At 35.4% G+C, this 19,912-nt stretch overlaps 3 protein-coding genes and 1 non-coding gene across 6 annotated transcripts; 2 read left to right on the top strand and 2 right to left on the bottom strand.

Annotated features, from left to right (window-relative positions):
* Positions 1-1,290: 1,290 nt before the first annotated feature.
* On the bottom strand, positions 1,291-5,512 carry LOC129308256 (uncharacterized). Its single transcript, XM_054949318.1, has 2 exons — positions 5,349-5,512; positions 1,291-4,257 (listed from the first exon to the last, which is right to left on the bottom strand). The coding sequence occupies exon 2, from the start codon at positions 4,181-4,183 to the stop codon at positions 1,748-1,750; it is 2,436 nt and encodes an 811-aa protein (XP_054805293.1). The 5' UTR covers positions 4,184-4,257; positions 5,349-5,512; the 3' UTR covers positions 1,291-1,747.
* A 3,144-nt stretch (positions 5,513-8,656) lies between these two features.
* TRNAR-UCG (transfer RNA arginine (anticodon UCG)) lies at positions 8,657-8,730 on the top strand. Its single transcript has one exon. It is a non-coding gene; the product is annotated as a tRNA-Arg (tRNA).
* Positions 8,731-14,629: 5,899 nt separating this feature from the next.
* On the top strand, positions 14,630-18,621 carry LOC129309606 (mediator of RNA polymerase II transcription subunit 30-like). Of its 3 annotated transcripts, XM_054951240.1 has the most exons (5): positions 14,630-15,048; positions 15,498-15,587; positions 15,891-16,057; positions 16,322-16,534; positions 18,094-18,621. In XM_054951240.1, the coding sequence occupies exons 1-3, from the start codon at positions 14,695-14,697 to the stop codon at positions 15,987-15,989; spliced, it is 543 nt and encodes a 180-aa protein (XP_054807215.1). In that variant the 5' UTR covers positions 14,630-14,694; the 3' UTR covers positions 15,990-16,057; positions 16,322-16,534; positions 18,094-18,621. The 3 variants fall into 3 exon arrangements, with proteins under 3 accessions (XP_054807215.1, XP_054807216.1, XP_054807214.1); XM_054951241.1 differs by lacking the exon at positions 18,094-18,621 and having other exon boundaries at positions 16,325-16,677; XM_054951239.1 differs by lacking the exon at positions 18,094-18,621 and having other exon boundaries at positions 16,322-16,677.
* Positions 16,953-19,178, bottom strand: LOC129309605 (non-specific phospholipase C6-like). The gene is made up of 3 exons (XM_054951238.1): positions 18,074-19,178; positions 17,735-17,911; positions 16,953-17,478 (listed from the first exon to the last, which is right to left on the bottom strand). The coding sequence occupies exons 1-3, from the start codon at positions 19,176-19,178 to the stop codon at positions 17,180-17,182; spliced, it is 1,581 nt and encodes a 526-aa protein (XP_054807213.1). The 3' UTR covers positions 16,953-17,179.
* Between the last annotated feature and the right edge of the window lie 734 nt (positions 19,179-19,912).

Genomic DNA, 19,912 nt, shown 5'->3' with positions numbered 1-19,912 from the left:
AAAAGTATTCCTATTGATGAATGATTTTATATTTATTATAGGGTGTTTAGTAAAGGTAAATATAAAAAGATAAGGTTAATTTGAAATTAAATAACTACTTTATTGAGGGTGAGATTCAATTAAAATGTCTTATATTTTTAAATAGAGAGAGGATTTTTTAATTTTAGACAAACCATCACTGTATCTCTAATGGATTAAAGCCTTTTAGATGGGAGAAACATATCTAGTTGATGTTGATGGCATTACTACATCAATATGGACGCATAATTTATTCCCTTTCTGAATGCACCCTCGGGAGCCAAATCAATAAAGAAAAGATTACACGCTGACATTAAATTAATAGGGACGCATAATTTGTTAGGCCTGTTTTCGGGCCAAAAAAATGCCTTTTTTTATTGGCCAAAAAAATCAATAAAGTGTTGTTTTTTAACAGGGATGTTGGATTTTAACTCCATCATCACTTATCACCGTGTACTTACTAATACGTGATTATAAAACAAAGTAATAATGGTGATTCAGAGCAAATTATTAAATTAAATGATTAATGAGAACTTGGAGGAGGGGAACCAACCAGCAGAGCACTTGTGAACTAAACCAGGGCATTTCCTATAAGCACATCGTACATCTGTTCACCTTATACAGCCATTGTGCTCCTAACACAGACATCACGCATCAACTCACATCTTTAATTCATCACAAAACCACATGCATATAATACATTTGTGATGATAATAAATGTATAGCTTTGACGTGAATTAGCTTAGGTAATAAGAACAAGGGGGCATGCAAATGCAAGTACCAGATGTCATGATAAAACAAATCCACTAACCAAGCCAATTTGAGTAAAGCTTTTGCTATCTCTTTCGGGTATCTTTTTGTTAAACACCCAAACCACCACAATAACAGCCCAACAAGCACCTAGATACTTGAAACAAACAAGTGTTCCACGTATTTGCTTCCAATGTGATCACTGTTATTGCCCTACTGTCTTAACCTATGAAACTTCACAGGAGCATTTACATCTCTTTAATACATGTGTGTTGGTTTTGAAATTTAGATCTTCCAAAACTGAAACAAAATAAAATCCACAACCATATTGCAATTCCCTCAAACTGGAAAAAAGAAAAGGCTTAGTGTCAATCAAGTAACCATCTTCCAGGGGCGAACTCAGCCTAACTGATATAGCAAAAGTAGCAGCTTTTGAGCAAGTGTGAATTAGAGAGAAAAGATAGGAGACAATGATAGATTGATAATGAAACTTAATCACGACATCCAAGAAAGTTATGAAGTATTATGATTTAGGAAAGTAACAAGAAATCTGTAGTATACGTGCAGGATTTGACCAATGATAAAGATAGGGTAAGCAGTGGATTGTCTAAGAACTATCAGAAAAGAAAAGGTAAAGTCCCGCAACTGAATCTTGATTGATGAAAGCAAGGGTAAGTCATGTACATCAGCTTTCTAGACTGCCCTCAAGCCACACATTCATCTCAAATTAGTCTCAAGGGCAACTCCACAACTAATATGCAGATAGAAAAAGCTGCTTTATCAATCTCTAAACCTGTATCTAAATCCTCCTTTGTTTTCTCCACTAGAAGCAAAAAGCAAATAAAGAATATAGAAAGTTCAAATCATTGATTTACATAGAATTGGTTATTGTAATCTAACGATTTGTCAAATAAACTTCTATCTTTGCAACTTTCTGACTATCAATGGAACTATGAATCTCCTCAAGTCAGTTCAGTAATTAGCAATTACTTGCCACTTGAATCACTCTCTTTTCCCTTACTCGTTTCCGCCTATATACAATCAAGTTCTCCAGCCTGCTCTCCTTTCTCATTGTTTCAGCCATCACCTTTTCTGGAATGTCTCCTTCCTTAGTCAGCTGGCAGCTCTCGATCAAATCACCATCCCTCGGAATCTCTCTAACCCCCAATCTATCTTCTGAAGAATTTTCAACTGTTGTTACTGTCTCCAGATCTTCTGTTACTACCTGAAGAAGTTCCATAGGCACAGAAGCAGGATCAAGCTCCAAGCAACCTGGAGGGGCATTATGACCATCTTGACCAGTAAGTGAGTAGCATGGAACCTGGTGTGAGAAACGAAACATCTCCTCTCTTGGAACATTCTTGATCTTCCTTGAATCTGCATGCCGGCGAAATACTGTCTTGAAACCAGCAACTTTAACAAGTGGAACAACATTCACACCTTTCTCCTCATTGTAGTCTTCAAGCACTTCCACCATGTCATATTTTTGTACAATTTCATCGGGAGTGAGTTCATTCCATTCAAGGGACCAATTTCTATATAAAGCCCAAACATCACCCTTCTTGGGATATATTTGTATCACCCCTCTAGTGCCTTTGGTCCACTTTACCCTGTGAGAGAAGGAATTAAGTGAGCCATTCAATTCATGCTTGCCTATCCAGAAGTCCCCAGAAGTCTTTGGAAACCCATAACTGACCCACTTTATTGGGGCCAATTCATCATTGCTTTTAGAGTTAAGCCAACTCATCCTCATTTTGAATGGTTTGCGGGATATCACACTATGAATCATAGCATAGTAGCGAGGCATGCCATCGTCATCATCATAAGCAGCCCAGACCTGGTTCTCCTGAAATGACTTCTCTGTTCGGTCATTATCAAAATTATGGAAGTCTGGGTCTGGAACACTCATAGATAGAGAATCAGCCACTTTCAAAGTAGACATATCAGGATCAACAGAGGAAGACTTTTTGGTTGTGGTCTCAGAATCAACAAATCCTTGAGGTTTTTCCACACCATTCCTAGACCTTTCATTGTCCTTTTCCTTGACTTTCTTATCAGGTGTTTTTGAATTGTCTATCTTCCTTGGCACATAAGCAAAATTCAATTCTTTAAGCTTACTACGAATATCATTCCTAGCCTTTTCCATCAACACCATCTTTAGTTTCTGCTGGGACATATCTCTCATACCATTACGTTTATAGTTTCCTCCAGGGTTAACCCTTCCAGTCCCTATATTACCCTTCAAAAATCCACATTCACCAGCCAACGTTATTCCATTGGTTTGAGATGCCGTTTTGGTTTCCGCCTCTCTTTTATCACTATCATCTCTATGTTCATCAATGCTCCTTTTTTTCCTTGGCCTATCTTCTTTGAGGACTGTATTTAAACCAAAGGAAGGAGATTGAGAGGCTGGATTGTAAGCAGTTGTCTCAGTCGCATGAGTTTTCCCACAATGGGCTTTTCCCATCATGGTAGGAGGTGATGTATCCTCACGTCCTCTCTTCAAATTCTTAGATGTGACCCCAAAATCACTAGGAGCTTCAGCAGTAGAAGAAGCTGATCTCAGAACATTAGCAGTACCAGCAGGCATGGTGAAAGGTCTGGACCGATATAAGTGTTCTAATGAGTTAATGGAAGAAGTTGGTGTCCTTCCAGAAACATAACTGTTTTCTTCCATTCTTGTTGATTTAAATTTCTTTGTCTGTGTCTCTGCACACGAAGCATTGCGGTATATAGGTGGTTGTGGTATCTCTCTGGCCAAAAAGGGCTTATGACAACAGTTACACATAAGGTTGCAGTTGAGATAAACTGTAGGGTACTCAAACTGTGTTCTGCAAGCACTGCAAATGGTCCAGAACGATTGCTTCAATGGCACAGGAGATGCTGGAGTAGGATTTGGATGAACGGCAGTTGTATGGTCCCTAGCCTTCCAGTTAGCAGTATTGAAGATATTAAAGAAACCATTTTGACTTGCTGGTACAGAAGGCTTCCCATTTGAAACTTCTTGAAATGAACCCCTTAAGTTGCATCTTTGGTCATAGAACATTCTCTTGCCTTTATCAGAAAACAAACTCCATGCCTGAGAGATAAGTTTAAAAGCCCCATCAGAACCAACCGATTTGTTTTTATCAGGGTGCAGAGTAAGAGCCATTTTCCTATAATGCCTTCGAATTGTTTCATCATCAGCCGAGGGATCCACTCCAAGGACCTTGTACCAATCAATTTCTCCATTTATTCTTTTCTCAGCAGAGGCATACACCTCAAGAGTTGCCAGCAGTTGAGAAAGACCATCAAGACCTGGATATAACTCTTGAGCTTTCAAGGCAAGTCTTTTGGCACCAGCAAGGTCCATCTCTAAAAACTTCTTCTCTGCAAGTTCCTTAGCCCTAAGGGCATCATCTCTATTGCATTCCATGCTTGCTAATTTGTTGCTCAAAGTGACCAAAATTCCACATGCAGAATAGAAGTACTTTCTTCAAATATAGAAGCCTAATAAATAAAATAAATAGACCCACTTTAGCAGCAACAAAGGAAAGAAAAATTAAACAGACGATGGAACAAAGTCCATTTAATCGATTGAATAACAAAAATAACAATTAAAGAAAACTAACATATGTTATATGTCTAATGCTTCTTTTGATTCATAAATGCAGAGCCATTATGTAAATGACTAAATGATCAGGTAAACTAGATATTTAACATATTCAGCCATAAAACACTGAATTTCGACAATAATCATAACACATTTCATGATGAGAGATTTCCCATGGATTTTCACATCTGGATTCCTATCAATTTCAAACTATAGAACAACCAAACCAAACCCTTTGTAATCAATTAAAACCTTTAGCTGTATGACCAAAGGCCTTTTAATCAGTTGAATAACATAAACAATGATCAATTAACACCAAAATTATGTGCAATGCTTCTTTCGTTCATTGATACAAAAGCACTATGGAACCGCTAAATGATCAAGTAAACACATATTATTCGACTACTACTACTAAATTTCAACAATCATAACAGATTCTGCATGGATTTTTTACTTCCTGGATGCCGTTCAATCACAAACTATAGAACGATCAAACTAAACACTTTTTGATGAATTAAAATCTTAACTTGCATGTTTTACTGCAAGGAAAAACTTTAAGTATGGTCAATTTTCAAAATGTGGGATAAAAACAACAGTTTTTGTTGATTTGCTTTATATTTGGGATACAATTCAGAGCTTGCTTCTGTTTGAAGCGAACGCTCGGTCATTCTTCTGTTCCAATGAACAAAGTATCAAGGAAAAGGATCAAATAAACATCTCAAATAAATAAGTTCATTGAAGAGTGTGTTTTTAGCCAACATTCTTTGAAGAGTATCTTAAGGATGCAAATCTACTATCTTTATTTTAAAATTCAACCAGGTCTGCGCAACATTATAGATTTTACGTTGAATATGCCCAATTTGAGTGTCTTTGACTTTAAACCCTAGATAATATATATCACCAGCAAACTTCATAACCGTACAGCAATAATAGCGACGATAATCCATTCTAACAGAGAGTTAATGTAAAGAGGGATACAAAAATTTACCTGTTATCGGCGATTTGATGTGCAGTAATGCCATTGATAAGCTTTAATCACAATTCTGATTTTGCGCCCGCTTACACCGCCGAGATCACCCTCATATATTAAAAAACCCAACTTTCGAGTGCTTCTTTGTGAAAAACTGAAATCCCTTTAACCCTGAGCAGGAGAAAGATATGCCCTGTAAAATAAGCAAAAAAATGCATTAGGATGTATCTAGTATTTATAGCATGGCAATTCCTTATAAATTCTAATTTTATAATATTTTTTTGCCACAGTCAAAAACCTAACTATAGTTATATTTTAACTATGGTAACCGGCATTGTAACAGTCTCTAGTTCCCTACATTAGGCAAGGATAGTGGGGGGAATTTCAAAGATGCATATATTTAATGCTTATTCATCTTATTTAAAATTATGTCAAAATCCTATTTGTAAAACATTAAATCATTTGTGTGCTAATTCCATTATTTTAATTGAAAATATTTATATATTCTCGTTATGGGAAAATATACATCATATTTGTTGCAACCCTATACATGCATTTTCATGCCAATATGCCAATATATGAGGGGCATTTAAGGACATCCAAGAATATTAAAATGATATTCCCCTGGGAATATATGGTACAGTGTATCCATCTATTCTTGTTTCTGATCATTTAGTTTCCTTTGCAGTGCTTGACACGGCAGGATTTTGTTCTGTTATTCATTTAGATTGCCAATGATTACAGTAAATCAGTCTGGATATGAAAACTTTTTAAATTTAAACGTAAAAATTGTGATGGGAATCTTTTGACGACATACTGTTTTGAAATGTATTTGAAGGTCACCAAGTGTTTTTCCTTTTCAGTCTTGTTGAGAAAGAAGCTTCGTACCCTTATTTATGTTCTTTACTTCTTTCTATGACTACTTTTGAGAATTTTGGCCTTTTTTGAAAAGATTGTGACCAGACATACATGAATGAGTCAATATTCAATAATGCTCTGCAAATTTGCCAGCAGACACAACTTTTCGCCTCAATAGTTGAAAGATCAGCAATAACTGTCAGATCTTGACGTTAACATTGTGATCTTTCTATGCACTGCACCTTAATCTTTTCATGCAACTTACCAGCATTGGAGCATCAGTTTTTTTTGACATGTACGTATCACAGAGACAAGTTAGAGATTCTGATCATTTTCCATTGAAGCAAACAAGTGTTGCCATTGTGAGAAATCCACAATGTGGTTGCCATTGTGAGAGTGCTTCGCTGATCTTGCCCTCCTTTTTTTGTTCCAGAGACCTCTGTACTATTGACCTCCCAGGCTCTTACATATAAGATGCTTCTGCAATGAAATTCATGCTCTTGCTATGACATGCTCATTTTCACCGATGCAATTAATATCATTTAATCTGAAAAGTTTTTGAGTAAATTATATTATACTCTCTCATTACTCTCGCCTCAGGAGATAAAGGAGCTCTCCTTTGTTGTACTGTCATTAGGATTTTTTCGCTTCGGTGAATTTCATTTTATTTTTATATTGTAATGGAATCATTTATGAGAAACGATAGTAAAAGTCAAAGACACTTGAAGTTGCCAACACAAAGAAACCAGATGGATTACATAATCACAAACTAATGTTCCTCCATTGTCAGATATACCTCGCAACAGGCTAGACAAGTTCAGAGCAATGTTATGAAAACGACCAAATCAAGCAAAGGTGGAGTTTGCTTTCCGACTTGTCTCTCCAGGAAACTTTACACATGGAGAAAATCTTAGAGATTTCTTAAGCACAGGGCTCACCGGGGTTCATGCATAATCAGTGAGAGAACTTATTTAATGGATAGTGAACAAGATTTCACATACAGTTAGGCTTAAACTCCCCAAATATTAACTACCTCAGTCTAGTCAGGATAATGAACAAGATTCAAACCTTGATGAAGCAAAAAAGTTCTCTTGCTTATATATATATATATATATAACGCAGCATAATTGCCACAATGTTAAGTCGTGACAATATCCCAAAAATAAGTCAGCTGAGACTGGATTGCTTCTCAGCAAAATAATCATGTGTACTGCTAGAAATGGGAAGAGCTAGAACAAGAACATCTAGAAGATCTCAAAACTGAAAATTTCTATGTATACACGCTGCTTTCTTACATGCAATGGTCTAAACTTTGATCTTACCTGGATTGCTCCATATATGTACATTTATATACTTCATACACAAGTATTTCTTCGAAATACCTAAAACCAAATAATTTTGAAACTGAAACTAGAACGATTTCCCAGTGAGAAGCACTCGCAAAAGCAAAAGGTTATTGTTCTTGTCAAAGCATAGAAAGGTCAATATGCCTTCTTAATTGACCTTAATTGTAGCCACTGTCGGTAATCTTCAATAGAAAATTTTCTGATGCATTGTGGACATGCAAGACAAATATACATCCTGTGTCAGAGACAAGAATATAAAGGTTAAAAACTCAAACTCGGTCTTAACCAGGCTTGCTTGCAGGTGACATGTTCTCTTCTACGTGATCAAATATAATCCTGAATGACGTTAACTCTTCCTTATTCCATCCTTTTTGGTCTTCTGATGATAGAATTGAAGATAATCCATTTCAGGAGGTTTGTCACCTTCAAACCTCACTGAGAATATGCCTGCTTCTTGGCAACAGAGTGCAACTATATATATATATGGAGCGTTCACATCAAGCAAATTGTCAACTTGCAAGAGTCCCAACATAAGCTGCTGGAACAAGACCGAAACAGTAGGTAAAAGTTAAGCCAAAGCTTGTGTGCTATCAACAGCTCAAAATGAAATCTGTTTTCCTCTTTTATTCGCTGATACGTAAGATAGGAAAGCCATGCCCAAGAATGAATGGAGACGAACTGTAATCTGACTAGTTTTATGAGGGGGAGAAGACTCTTGCAGTCCTCTTGTTTATGCAACATTTTTTTTTCTTTGTAACATTAATGTCACTATACTATTTTGGAAAATGGACATTTTGGGTTGCATTAAAAATCCAACTAAATCATTTATTATCAACAAAATCCAGAGTTAAAAGGAAAAAAACACTTTTGGAGCCCCAAATTTGACAAATATGAATCTTGGCATGTTTGAAGCAATCTCTCTCTTCAAAATCAAATCCGACCGTTAGTTAGCAATGAGAACTACTGAGAAAAATGATCTTTGTGACCTTAATGTTGAGTTTTATTTTATAATTAGCTAACACCTCTATTCATTGCGTATTTCTTCATTGGGACCAAACCATATCAAGTAAATGCATCTTTTTTTTTAATATTATTAACATTATTTGAAACACGGTCCTTCAAGACCGCATAGCGCAGTGGATTAGCGCGTCTGACTTCGGATCAGAAGGTCGTGGGTTCGACTCCCACTGTGGTCGTCTGCTGTCTCCTCTCTTTTTTGTTTGTTTTGGTTTCAGGATATTTCCTTTTTCAATGGATGCTAGAATTTTCATGGTTATAAAAAAATGACAGTTAAATCCGAAAATATTAAATTAATTACAATTAAATTTTCAATAATTTTTAAAAAATAAGTTAAAAATATTGAATAATTATAAATTTAAGAGTTTTAATTATAAATAAATATTTAAGTATCAAATATAACGTTTATAGATTGTAATAAAAATTTTTGTTTATAATTATTTGAATTAATATTTATTATTTATTTTGTAGAAAATTTCATTTAAAACTTGACTATTATTAATTCACCTTTCTGTTTGGCCAAAAAAAATTAATTCACTTTTTTAAAACCTAGCTGTCATTCTCCCTTCATTTTTTGATATGATTATTTAATTGGGTCATATTCTAAGTCTAGTTAAAAATAACTCTTGTAAAAATATTTTTTACATTTACACAAATTTAAATAAAAAAATTAGCTTAATAGTCTAAAAAAATACAGCTCCTAGAAATTATGAATGAGATTTTTGAATATTTTGAAATGTGATCCATTCATAAAATCAATTAAATATATTTTATTTTTTTATCCTCAAATTAAATTTATTATTAAAACATAATATATCTATTATAACTAATCCTTTATTGATTGAATCTTTCCTTTTCTTCTCTTAATCCTTCCTTTTTTTCTCTGAATATAAAACTACCAATGCATTTCTTTATCGCAAAGCTTTCCTTCTCTTTCTTTCTTTGTTTTCCTAAAGAATACTATGAAAAGGACATTAGATATTGAAGAAGAATCTTCATTTCTAGAGCAGAAGAGTAGACTAGAATCTATTATTTATCATCAGATTTTCACCATCTTCACATCTCTCGGAAACAGTGAATTTTTTACGGACTATATTTGATTCATTTTGTGCAAATGGTTATGCATTTTTTGTATTATTGATATGCAATACTACATCATTGATATACATATATATATATATATATATAAATGATAACTAAGTTTTTGTCTAATTATCTAGTTATGTTGATCTGTGATAGTATATCAGTGATATATAATAGTATATCAATGATATAATATCACGAATCAGTAAGACAAAATATACATAATCATTCGTCTAAAACGGATCAAACACAGTCCATAAAAAATTTTGGACTCTTAGTTTATCATAGAGAGTCAAATACTCAAATTAATAAAATAAAAAATCATGAATCTGTTGCTCCATTTCCCCACCGACGTGCTCCATTCCATCGAGCATCGTCAATGTATCTCACTTTGCATTTGTCTATCGCAATCATGACTATGGCTTACTTACACTGTTCTGCTATCTCACATTCGTCTCTCTTAAATATTCTGTCTTCTCTCTCACATTCATCTCTAAAAAAGGTCATTTTAAACTATATATCTCACATTCATTGCGTTTATTTTTAGAGATTTATTAGATTTTAAATCTTTTGGTATTTGCAAAAAGCATATATTAAAAGAGTGGTTTTGTAAATTAAATATAAACTAAATATTAAAAAATTCATTTTTAAAATTTAAGAAATAATGGGCTATTTCTTTTACTTGATTTTATAATATGAGTTATGTGTGCAAAAGCCCCATTTAAATATGGGATCTCGTGCTTGACTGGCAATAACTCATTCCACTAATAACGTGTTATATGGGCATTTCCTTTTTCAAAGGATATTACCATTTTTTTCACAGCTCATTTTTTTATATGATTATTTAATTAAATTATATTTTCAAATGGATCCAATTAAAAATAAATCTATTTAAAATATTTTTTACATTCACACGAACTTGAATCTAGAACTTTATACTTAATGGGTCTTATCCCATTCCACAAGTAACAATACATCACACAATGATAGTTTATTCTTGAATCTCAGCTGTTTCTTTCAATATTATAACTATAAGGCTAAAATATATAAAACTCTTCTAAACTTTGAGGCAATTACATATGAACCTTTCACATTTAAACTGTTTGCACTTTAATTATGAATTTAAAGGCCCATGCTCTACTTAACTTAATTGACCTTAAAATAATTAAAAAAGAATATTTATGAAGCCTTAGCCACTAAGTTAAGATCGGGTCTAGGTCAAATCTCTACTAATGATACTTGAATTATAGATGGTGGGAAAGTGGCCATAGTAGAAAAAAGTGACAATTATAGGACTTAGGCACTAAGTCAAGATCATTTATAAATAGAGAATCATTCTCTCAATAAGAATCATTATCAGCATTAAAAAACTACTAGTTAAATTTTTAGACTCTACGTCTGCTACTTTATTTTATTTTTTCTTTTATCATGTAGATTTAGTCTTTACTTTTCTATTGTATGGCCGGCATAGCCCGCCACCTCTTTCTTTAATTAATATATTTATGCTTCCCTGCATTTACATTAATTTTTTTCACTTCACATTCTCACATCCAAGTGAACTATGGTAAAGGAGCTTGGATCCTCCATGTTTGATTAAAAGTTAGATTCTTCCATCCTTTTGAGACCATGCATCTCTAGCATACCTCGTGACACTGCTTTTCATTTTTGCTGAACAATTTTTGGCATGTTTGGTAGGACAAATGTGAATGGAATGCCTAGGATGCGTAAGGATCAAAATGTTATTGGAAAGAATGGACTTAAGTCTTATGACCCAGAGAATGTGGCTACATACGTAAAACATAAAGTACAAGCCTCTCATATTATAGTGACTATGGGGTGATAGGTAACACCTCCTCAAGGAATGCCATGCTCACTAGCTTGAGACGAGAGTCTCAAATCCTCTTGCTCAAGTAAACCTCTTATTATTGTGTCCAATGATGTTCAAGCTTTGTTTATGATAATGATGCAGAACTGTATTGATAAGCAACCAATGACCTCACAAGCATTTGTAGAGGAACTCGAGAGACAACATTTAAAAAAGCTACAAAAGCAAACTAAAGCTTTGGAGAAGTTGGAATGCCAGGCTGATGAGAGGCAAAAAGCCTTGTTGCAAGCTCTGAAGGATAAGCTAAGGAACATTTTCACTATGTTGTCTAAACCATCACAAGATCAAGCTCCAATTGGCTAGCACATTTAGAGAATAGATAGACTCAGGGGTAGTCTCCCAACGTGCCCTTCGACTAGAAGATCAATTATGAGGATTGTTCATCCCTCAAAGGAGAAATGATGGATTTAACCAATGGTAGGCTCGTTCAGTCACTAGGGAGGACAAAGGGCAAGACATTATGAGGAAGAACGATAGTACCATTAAGGCACCTTTCATAAAAGCTCTTCATAAGTGGCACCACTCAGCTAATGGTCTCAACAAGTCTCTCCAAGAAATACAAAGAGATTTCAAGGCTAAAGTCGAGCCTATAAGTCAAGTCATCATTAAAAAGCTCAAGGGCAATTTGTATGGGCTCACTAAGAAGACTCCATCTCTAAAGTGTCTTTCCAGGCCAATTTCTAGGTTAAGGAGAAGTTGACAACTTTACCTAGGATATGGGAAGAAACTCGAAAGTCTGTAAAAAACTCAAGGCTCTAAAAAAGAGATGAGTAAGATCTTAGGCTAATAATTGCTGCAACCCTAATTAGACTGTCAATTCTTGAAACCATGGAGCTTGGCTTGTCATAATCATTAAGTCTTGGGATGTCACTTGTTGCAGCCCCAGTACTTGAGCTTCATTTCCTATAGCCCCTAGTTTATCAAACTCAAATGACTTTAATATAAAGGAGTCATATTTTAAAAGATTGGATCCTAAGCCACCAATTCCACAAGGAACACCACAAGGCCTAAAGTCAGAAAGGTGAGCTCTGCAAGGGCCCTCTCTAAAGGAGCTCTCCCCTAAGGGCTCTCTCTACAAGGGTAAAAGTCATAAAGTTGAGCCCTACAGCAACTGGATTTTGCAAAACCAGCTCTTGAGGTCCTAAAACTTAAAGGCCCAATTTTGAAACCATCTCTTGAGGTCCCAAACCTTAAGAAACTTGATCCTAAGCTAGATCAAGTGGCCCCTGATCCTCAACCACAATAGTGTCCTCCAAGGAAAGTACCAGATCAACTATTAATCAAAATGAGAATGAGCCAATCCTCCAAAACATACTACTCACGCAACGCTTAGAAGTAGGGCCAATGGAAATATCTGTACAAAATTGGCCTACGAAGGCTCTAGCTAATTGGTATGTGAGGGACATTATTAGTACCTAAATTGTGAATTTAAAAGCATAGGCTCAACTCAATTTAATCAACCTTAAAATAATTAAAAATATATTCATGAAACCTTAGCCACTAAATTAAGATTAGGTCTAGGCTATCATCTCTACCCATGATGCTTGAGTTATGGAAGTTGAGAAGGTAGCCACAATAAAGAAAGTGCTTCTTAAGTTCAAGGAAAGTGGCGATCATAAGGCTTGGATACCAAGTTAGAATTATTTATAAATAGAGGAGCCCTCTCTCAATAATAATCATCATCAGCATCAACAAACTATTAGTCAAATTTTCAAACTCCACATCTACTACTTTATTTTATTTTAATTTTTTATCATGTAGTTTTAGTCTTTAATTTTTTTTATACGGCTAACATAGCCAATCACCTTTTTATTTAATCAATGTATCGTTACTTCCCTGTATCTATATTAATTTCTTCACTTTTCATTCTCACATTCAAGTGAACTATGGTAAGAGAGCTTAGGCTCTCCCCGTTCAATTAAAAGTTAGATTCTTCCGTCCTTTTGAGATCCCACATTTTTGGCACGCCTTATGACACCTATTTTTTGTTTTTGCCAAACATAAACATTTAAAATTAACCCCCAACCTGTATTTTTGTTTTTCAAACCCCTTACAGTTAATTAACTCTACAATAAAATATAGTGACCTCTATTCCATTTTTTTGAAATTATAATGACCTCTCATTTATTTTTAAAACATGCACTTTAATCCAATTATTAACACCCTTATAAACATTTCGTTTAAGATTTTAAAATACTTAATTTTTTATTTGTAATTATGTTAAAAATTTTGAAATTATTAATTTTCCCTTAAATTTAATTTTCTACTCTCTCTCCTAATTTTAAAAAAAATAATAATTAAGTATATAGATATGTAAATAAATAAGTTTAAAATTTTGTGTTAAAATTAATAAAATTTTAAAAATAAATATAACATATGCTAAGAAATTTATTATATCAAATGATTATTTTGTTGCTAGCAAAATAAATAAATAAATAAATAAATTCAGTTGTACTTAAACAAGGGTATTTTGATTTGACAAATATAACTTATGGTTAAGTAATAATTTGATGGATGAAAATAAAAACTTAAAAATAGAGAGAGTATTTGTATTTTGTGATGAAAATGAAAACTTAAAAATAAAAAAAGTGTTTGTGTTTTGTATCTATGAGATTTGTATAGGTTTTAAAAATAAAATAAAAGCATTTATAGTTAAGATAAAATAGAGAAAAGGTGAAAGTATTTTACTTTTAACTCTGTTATATTAGTAACAGAGTTTACCTCAAATATTAATTAATAAATAATATGTAGGGGTTTAGAAAAATAAAAATAAAGGTTAGAGAAGTTATTTTTAAAATGTAAAGAAATATTATGCAATTGTTTCAAAATTTAAATTTTTTTTATGTATTTTAGCATAATAATAAATATATACATACTATCTTTATAACATTTTTTGCCATATTATATTTCTAACATTTACATGCTATTAAGATGTGTTTCGGGATAAATATTTAATAGACAAAAAATGGAAAATCGTTTTGGATTTTAATAAGAAAGGATTAAATTTTTCACGCAAAAAAGAAAGGATCATATTTACTTTTCAATTTTATTTATTTATTTATTTACTTTTCAAGGTTTAAGGAAAAATTGCGTTGTTTATTGAATGATAATCGGAGTTGGCGAGGGAAGGATTCAAGGAAGGGAAGAGGATACTACTATTTCTGAACCAGTGAGGATGGAAATGGGAGAAGACGAGTCGATAAGCGGCAATGGTTCAAGCTCCAAAACGACTCAGGAGCTGGCGTTGGAGGGCCAGAAGCATCTGCAAGACACCATCGACTACGCTTTCCAGATCCTTTCTTCCATCAACCGCGAGCTCTGCAATGCCGCCCTGTGGTCTAATCGCTCACCCATTTCTCCTTCTTCGGTCCCAAACGGCGTCGTACCGGCGGATTCACCTACTGATAACGCTGAGAATACCGTTGGTGGTGGCGCTACTGGCGGTGCTCTGGAGGATGCTCGCTTTCGGTATAAGAATTCTGTGGCCGCACTACGTGCCATTCTTGCTGCTATTCCCAACGCTCAGAAGGTACAATTACGAACCCTAGTTTGCCTTTAAATTAACACTCTATTTGCGTTGTTCTGGAAGTACATTTTAGTCATTTATTGTTAATTCTTCAAACATTGAATTAAGTTTTTTTCTTTAAATTAACTGTATAAGGAATTGGAAGTCGTTCGTACTTAGCAGATACTGCAATACTACCCTTTGTTTTTCCCCATCGAACACTCTACTCTATGAATGAAAGTAATTCCAGAAGGATATTAGCGGCCAATGAAAAATTTGGTCACAATGTCTGACCTGCTTGGAATTCAGAAATCATGCGGTGTAAGATTGTGGTTTCATGACATTAAAGAATATCGTTGCACAATATTTCACGTTTCTTAAATATATATATATATATATATATATAATTGCACAATAGCAAAGTAGTAAATCTTTTGTTTTCCCGGTTAACTCATTCTTTTGGCATATAATAGGCCAAAGCATCTGACAGTGGCTTAGCTGCTAGCCCTTCGGATCAAGCTGAAATTGAGAACTTGGAAGAGCGAGCCTCTTGTCTAAGGAAGGTTGGTTGGAAATAGCAGTATAAATTTTAATTCTGCACGCTGTCACATTATTTTTTATTGTATGAACATTGGAATCCATGCAAGGTTATCTAGTCTCAATTGAATCTAACATTGTTCTTTCAAAAAGGTTTTTAAAGCTGAAGCTGGAATCCCTTAGCTTTGGCGGATGCTATTATTGCCTTTCAGTTCCAAACTCAATATGTTAACAGTCTGTCATTGTTTTGTTTGGAGGGGAAAAAACACAGAGAAAAAGAGAACAATATTACACTGTGTTAAACTGCTTTTGTTTATAAATAAATACAGGAGCTTGCCAACAAGAATATGCACCTGAAGATTCTCATGGATCAATTGCGGGATCTTATAAAGGATATATCCACTTGGCAAAGTCCTTGTTCAGTCTGAAGTTTGAGCGATAATACATTCATTGTGAAGGTGGTGCATTGCAATGGAAAAGTTGGGTCTTGGTACCTGTAAGTGCTCATAATGATTCTTGATACTTTTAACACTTGAAGTTGCATTAATTGATCAAAAGTTAAAACTATGTTCTTAACCGACCCATTTGTTTTTCCCCTCTTTGAATCCAATGTGGGAGCATTGAACTTCTGTATCTGGTTATCATATTACCTAATCTCGTGTATGTTCATTCGATGGATAAGGAATATTTTTAATATGCTTTCCCAAGTTTCAGTTTCCGATCCATGGCCTGACAATCCGCTTTCATTGTTCTATGGCAGCAGTGCATCATTTTTTCAGTGGAATTCTGGCTAGATTTTGTTCTCTGCCCAGATTGTGAAAGACAGGTCACAATTTAGCACGCTCGTAGTCTCTGTTCTTGCTTAACTGCTTGAGACTCTGTTTACCCCCCGGAAAACCAAAAAGAAAAAAGAGAGAGAGTATTATTCGCAGTATGCACTACGTCCTCTGAACCTGTTTTTGATCAAAGATTGGTAAGGATATTTTTTGCATGTTGAATATCCAATGCTGCATTTTCTTTTGAGCACAATTGGCTCTGAGAAGAGTCATTTTAGGCATCTATGAGTATGCCGCTGCTTACCTTTATCGAAACAGAGAAGCTACAGAACAAAGTAAATTGCAAGTTGTTGGCCCAAATAAACGTGTAAGATGGATTCGTATCTCTATGTTTTGGTGGTTGTATGTCGGATTTACATCTTTAAATTTTGCTCAAGTGCAAACCGAACTCCCTGTATATGGGTCAACCATTGGTGACTCTGACGAAGACTACACTTTTCTCATATGCAATGATAGCCAAAGATGGATGACAAACTCTCCTTGCGAAGTTCATCAGGCCATATATATTTATAAAGCACTCTTAGCGAAAACAGGGGGAATGATAACTACAAAAGCAGAAAGAATAAAGTGATTGCTAATTTGCTGCAATCACTTAAATTTAGTGTTATTCCTTTTCCTCTTTCAATTGTAAAGAACAGAATTTCAGCATCGCACACTTCTCTTCTACATCTTTCAAGTATCAACCCTAAAAGGATTACTTAACTACATGACCCGTTCTTAACTAGATACATTACAAAGGCAGGCACAAACCACACTGCAATAATCTATTATTCTCTTTCTTTTTAATTGTGAGGTGAAGATCTGGTGGTGAGGGATGATCTCATATCTACAATAGCAGACTCATCTGCCCCTAGCTTGATAGCTTCTTTGCTGGCTCTTATGAATCTTGAAACAGCTCCTTTAACATATCCATCAGCTTCCTTTACGCTCTTCTTCTTGCTCATTTCTTCTGGGAAACTGCTCAAGAAATGGTCCCCATTCAGAACAGCAGCCAATTGGACCAGCTCACTCTGAAACTCTGATAACCCTGCATCTTCCTTTGCTTCACTCCTACTTAGAGGCGTAACTTCTGGCAAAGTCTCTGCAGCACGAAATTTCAAGCTTTCATCAGTTTATGTTCATAATGGTGATTGTCTGACAAATAATTCGCCTCACCAGTAATTTCTCATCATTCAGTCAAAGAAGATGTGTCTTTTTCCCCACTTCTTGCTTGCAATAGCTTACAGGTTATATTCCTTTGTTAATTTAGAATTCATGTTCAGGTATATGTTTCTAGAATCTACCTAAACGTGAATAATTTTAACCGAATAGACATCCAAAAGTAAGGAAATGAATACCTGGGCAATCCGCTCTGGGTGAGTTTAACTCTGAAACAATACTCTCAAATGTGCCAGCCCATGCATCTCTGTGAGTTAAGAAATTAGAGGAAAGGTTGAACATCTTCTTAATGGTGGCAGGGATAGAAGAGTGCTCAAACTCTGAGTTTTGAGCTGGTCCTTTGGGGCTACTTACAACTGCAAAACAGACCACATCAATAAGTAGACTGGTAGACAATGTAAACCAACCAGAAATACAGCTGAATTGATCAAGATTATATAATGCATAACCATTACGAGTTCTTTACTCAACCTAGTATTCTCAATCCCATTATGTCGTGGAACATCATTTGAGCTTACCAGCTCCTTTCTTAATCCAGGGTGAGATCATAATAGTGGGCACGCGAACACCTAACCGATCAAACTTGAAAAAATATGGAGCAGGTCCTGTATTCCCATCTGGACTAGGAATACTGACAAAAGGAGTCTTCACATGATCATAAAACCCACCATGTTCATCATATGTAATCACCAGAAGAGTCTCATTCCATTGAGGGCTTGCTCTCAGAGTCTCATACACCTCTTTCACAAGCTTCTGTCCATTTGCAACATCATGAGATGGGTGATCATCATTGGCAGGGAAGCCTATCAAATCGAAGTACCTAGGCTCGATCACTGTCAAGGGAGGAAGGTTCCCATTTCTAGCATCCTTTTTGAACTTCAGATCATACTGATGGAACTTGAATATGTATTTCAATCTCCTTAGATTTCTAAAGAACAGGGTTGTGGGAATGTTCTGGAAATATATCCCAAAGTCTATGTCATTCTCATGGAGAGAGTCGAAAATGGTTTTCTGTGGATACCCTTTTGCTAATTGCTTGGCGATATGGCTTATTGAACCATGAGAAGTAGCAGAGTACACAAAAAGCCTATTTGGCTGAGTAGGGCCCGGAATTGAAGAAAACCACCTATCAAATACAGCGAATTCTCGGACTAGAGCGGCATAAACGGGCAGAGATTCAGGTCTAAAGCCTTTCATGACTGTCTCAGAGAGGTTTTGAGACACAGATAATGCTTGTTCCACAAATCCAGTCATGGAAGGAAAGGAAGCAGAGCCGAATACCTGTTGTTCCACTGCTTCAAACGAATGCGCCGGATCCGGGTCCACGAACTGCGCATCGTCCGTGAAGCAAATTGCTTCTGGTTTCGGACTTTTTGTGGATACCGGATTGCATTCTTCACCCGTAACCCCATTGATCACTGAATTGACGGCTTTCTTCATCCATCCCAGCATGTGATCGAACGAGCGGTTCTCCATAACCAAAACTACAATAGTCTTGATGGGTTGCTGCTGCTGCGAGGTAGCAGACACATAGCGGGTCGATGGAAGCAGACATGGCAGAGTGAGAAGGAGAAAGAGAATGGAGCGAATTGCGTGAAGTAATCTGGGTTTGGTACCTCCCATTGTCCCTCGAAAAGACAGATTTTGAGAACTGGGGTTTTCCGGATTCTGGTTCCAGTTAACGCCAGCGAGCGAGGAAGAAAAGGAACCCGAGGTGAATTCAGACACAGTGCAAAGTTTTCTCGATGGTGCAAGATCTGCACTTCGTTGGTGTGAAATATAGAGAATAAAAAGCAGGGAAGTGGGGAGAAGCTTGTGGTTGTGCAAGTTACTGCGTGTATGGCGGCACTACCATCAATGGTGGCTGCAGATAAGGAGAAGTAGTTAATGATGAAACGAGAACGGAAAGTAACTTTAACGTTTATAGCTCACGTCCTCCATTGTCGAACCCTGCCTTTTTTGGGTTTAATTATACTTACTGTTCTTTGGACCCATATTGATACTTACAGTCAGATGGTAAACTAAAGCTGTAAAAGAATTGAACTCTATCTCACTCTCAACTTGTTTATATTATTTTATTTTTGGGGAACAATGGACTAAGGCACTGAATCTGCGGCTTTATGCTCCCATACATGTATTACTATCAATAAAAACTTGAGGAGGTTAATGGAGTAAAGTTAACAAACTGTCAACGTGGACGAGTCTGGTGGGCCCAATGCATAAGTGGCAACGCATGCATGTGAAGCTTGGAATGGTTTTATTTTTCACGTGAACTTTTGGGTATGATTTGGATTCGTTTACCGTGGGTTTTATGCATTCCTATGGATTTGCGAAAGTAACATCTATATACATTTTTT

Source organism: Prosopis cineraria, unplaced genomic scaffold (genome assembly GCF_029017545.1).
Source record: "Prosopis cineraria cultivar Desert tree isolate PC_DT_omini unplaced genomic scaffold, ASM2901754v1 PC4, whole genome shotgun sequence".
NCBI lineage: Eukaryota > Viridiplantae > Streptophyta > Magnoliopsida > Fabales > Fabaceae > Prosopis > Prosopis cineraria.
This window is presented reverse-complemented; position numbering and strand designations above follow the sequence as displayed.

Bases quoted from the DNA above. Each gene is read 5' to 3' on its own strand.
- LOC129308256 (XM_054949318.1), bottom strand. From the start codon at position 4,183: ATGGAATGCAATAGAGATGATGCCCTTAGGGCTAAGGAACTTGCAGAG.
- LOC129309606 (XM_054951240.1), top strand. From the start codon at position 14,695: ATGGAAATGGGAGAAGACGAGTCGATAAGCGGCAATGGTTCAAGCTCC. The intron at 15,049-15,497 runs GTACAATTACGA...GGCATATAATAG, and splicing joins CTATTCCCAACGCTCAGAAG to GCCAAAGCATCTGACAGTGG. The intron at 15,588-15,890 runs GTTGGTTGGAAA...AAATAAATACAG, and splicing joins GAGCCTCTTGTCTAAGGAAG to GAGCTTGCCAACAAGAATAT.
- LOC129309605 (XM_054951238.1), bottom strand. From the start codon at position 19,178: ATGGGAGGTACCAAACCCAGATTACTTCACGCAATTCGCTCCATTCTC. The intron at 17,912-18,073 runs GTAAGCTCAAAT...TCTGTTTTGCAG, and splicing joins CTGGATTAAGAAAGGAGCTG to TTGTAAGTAGCCCCAAAGGA. The intron at 17,479-17,734 runs GTATTCATTTCC...TTCGTGCTGCAG, and splicing joins ACCCAGAGCGGATTGCCCAG to AGACTTTGCCAGAAGTTACG.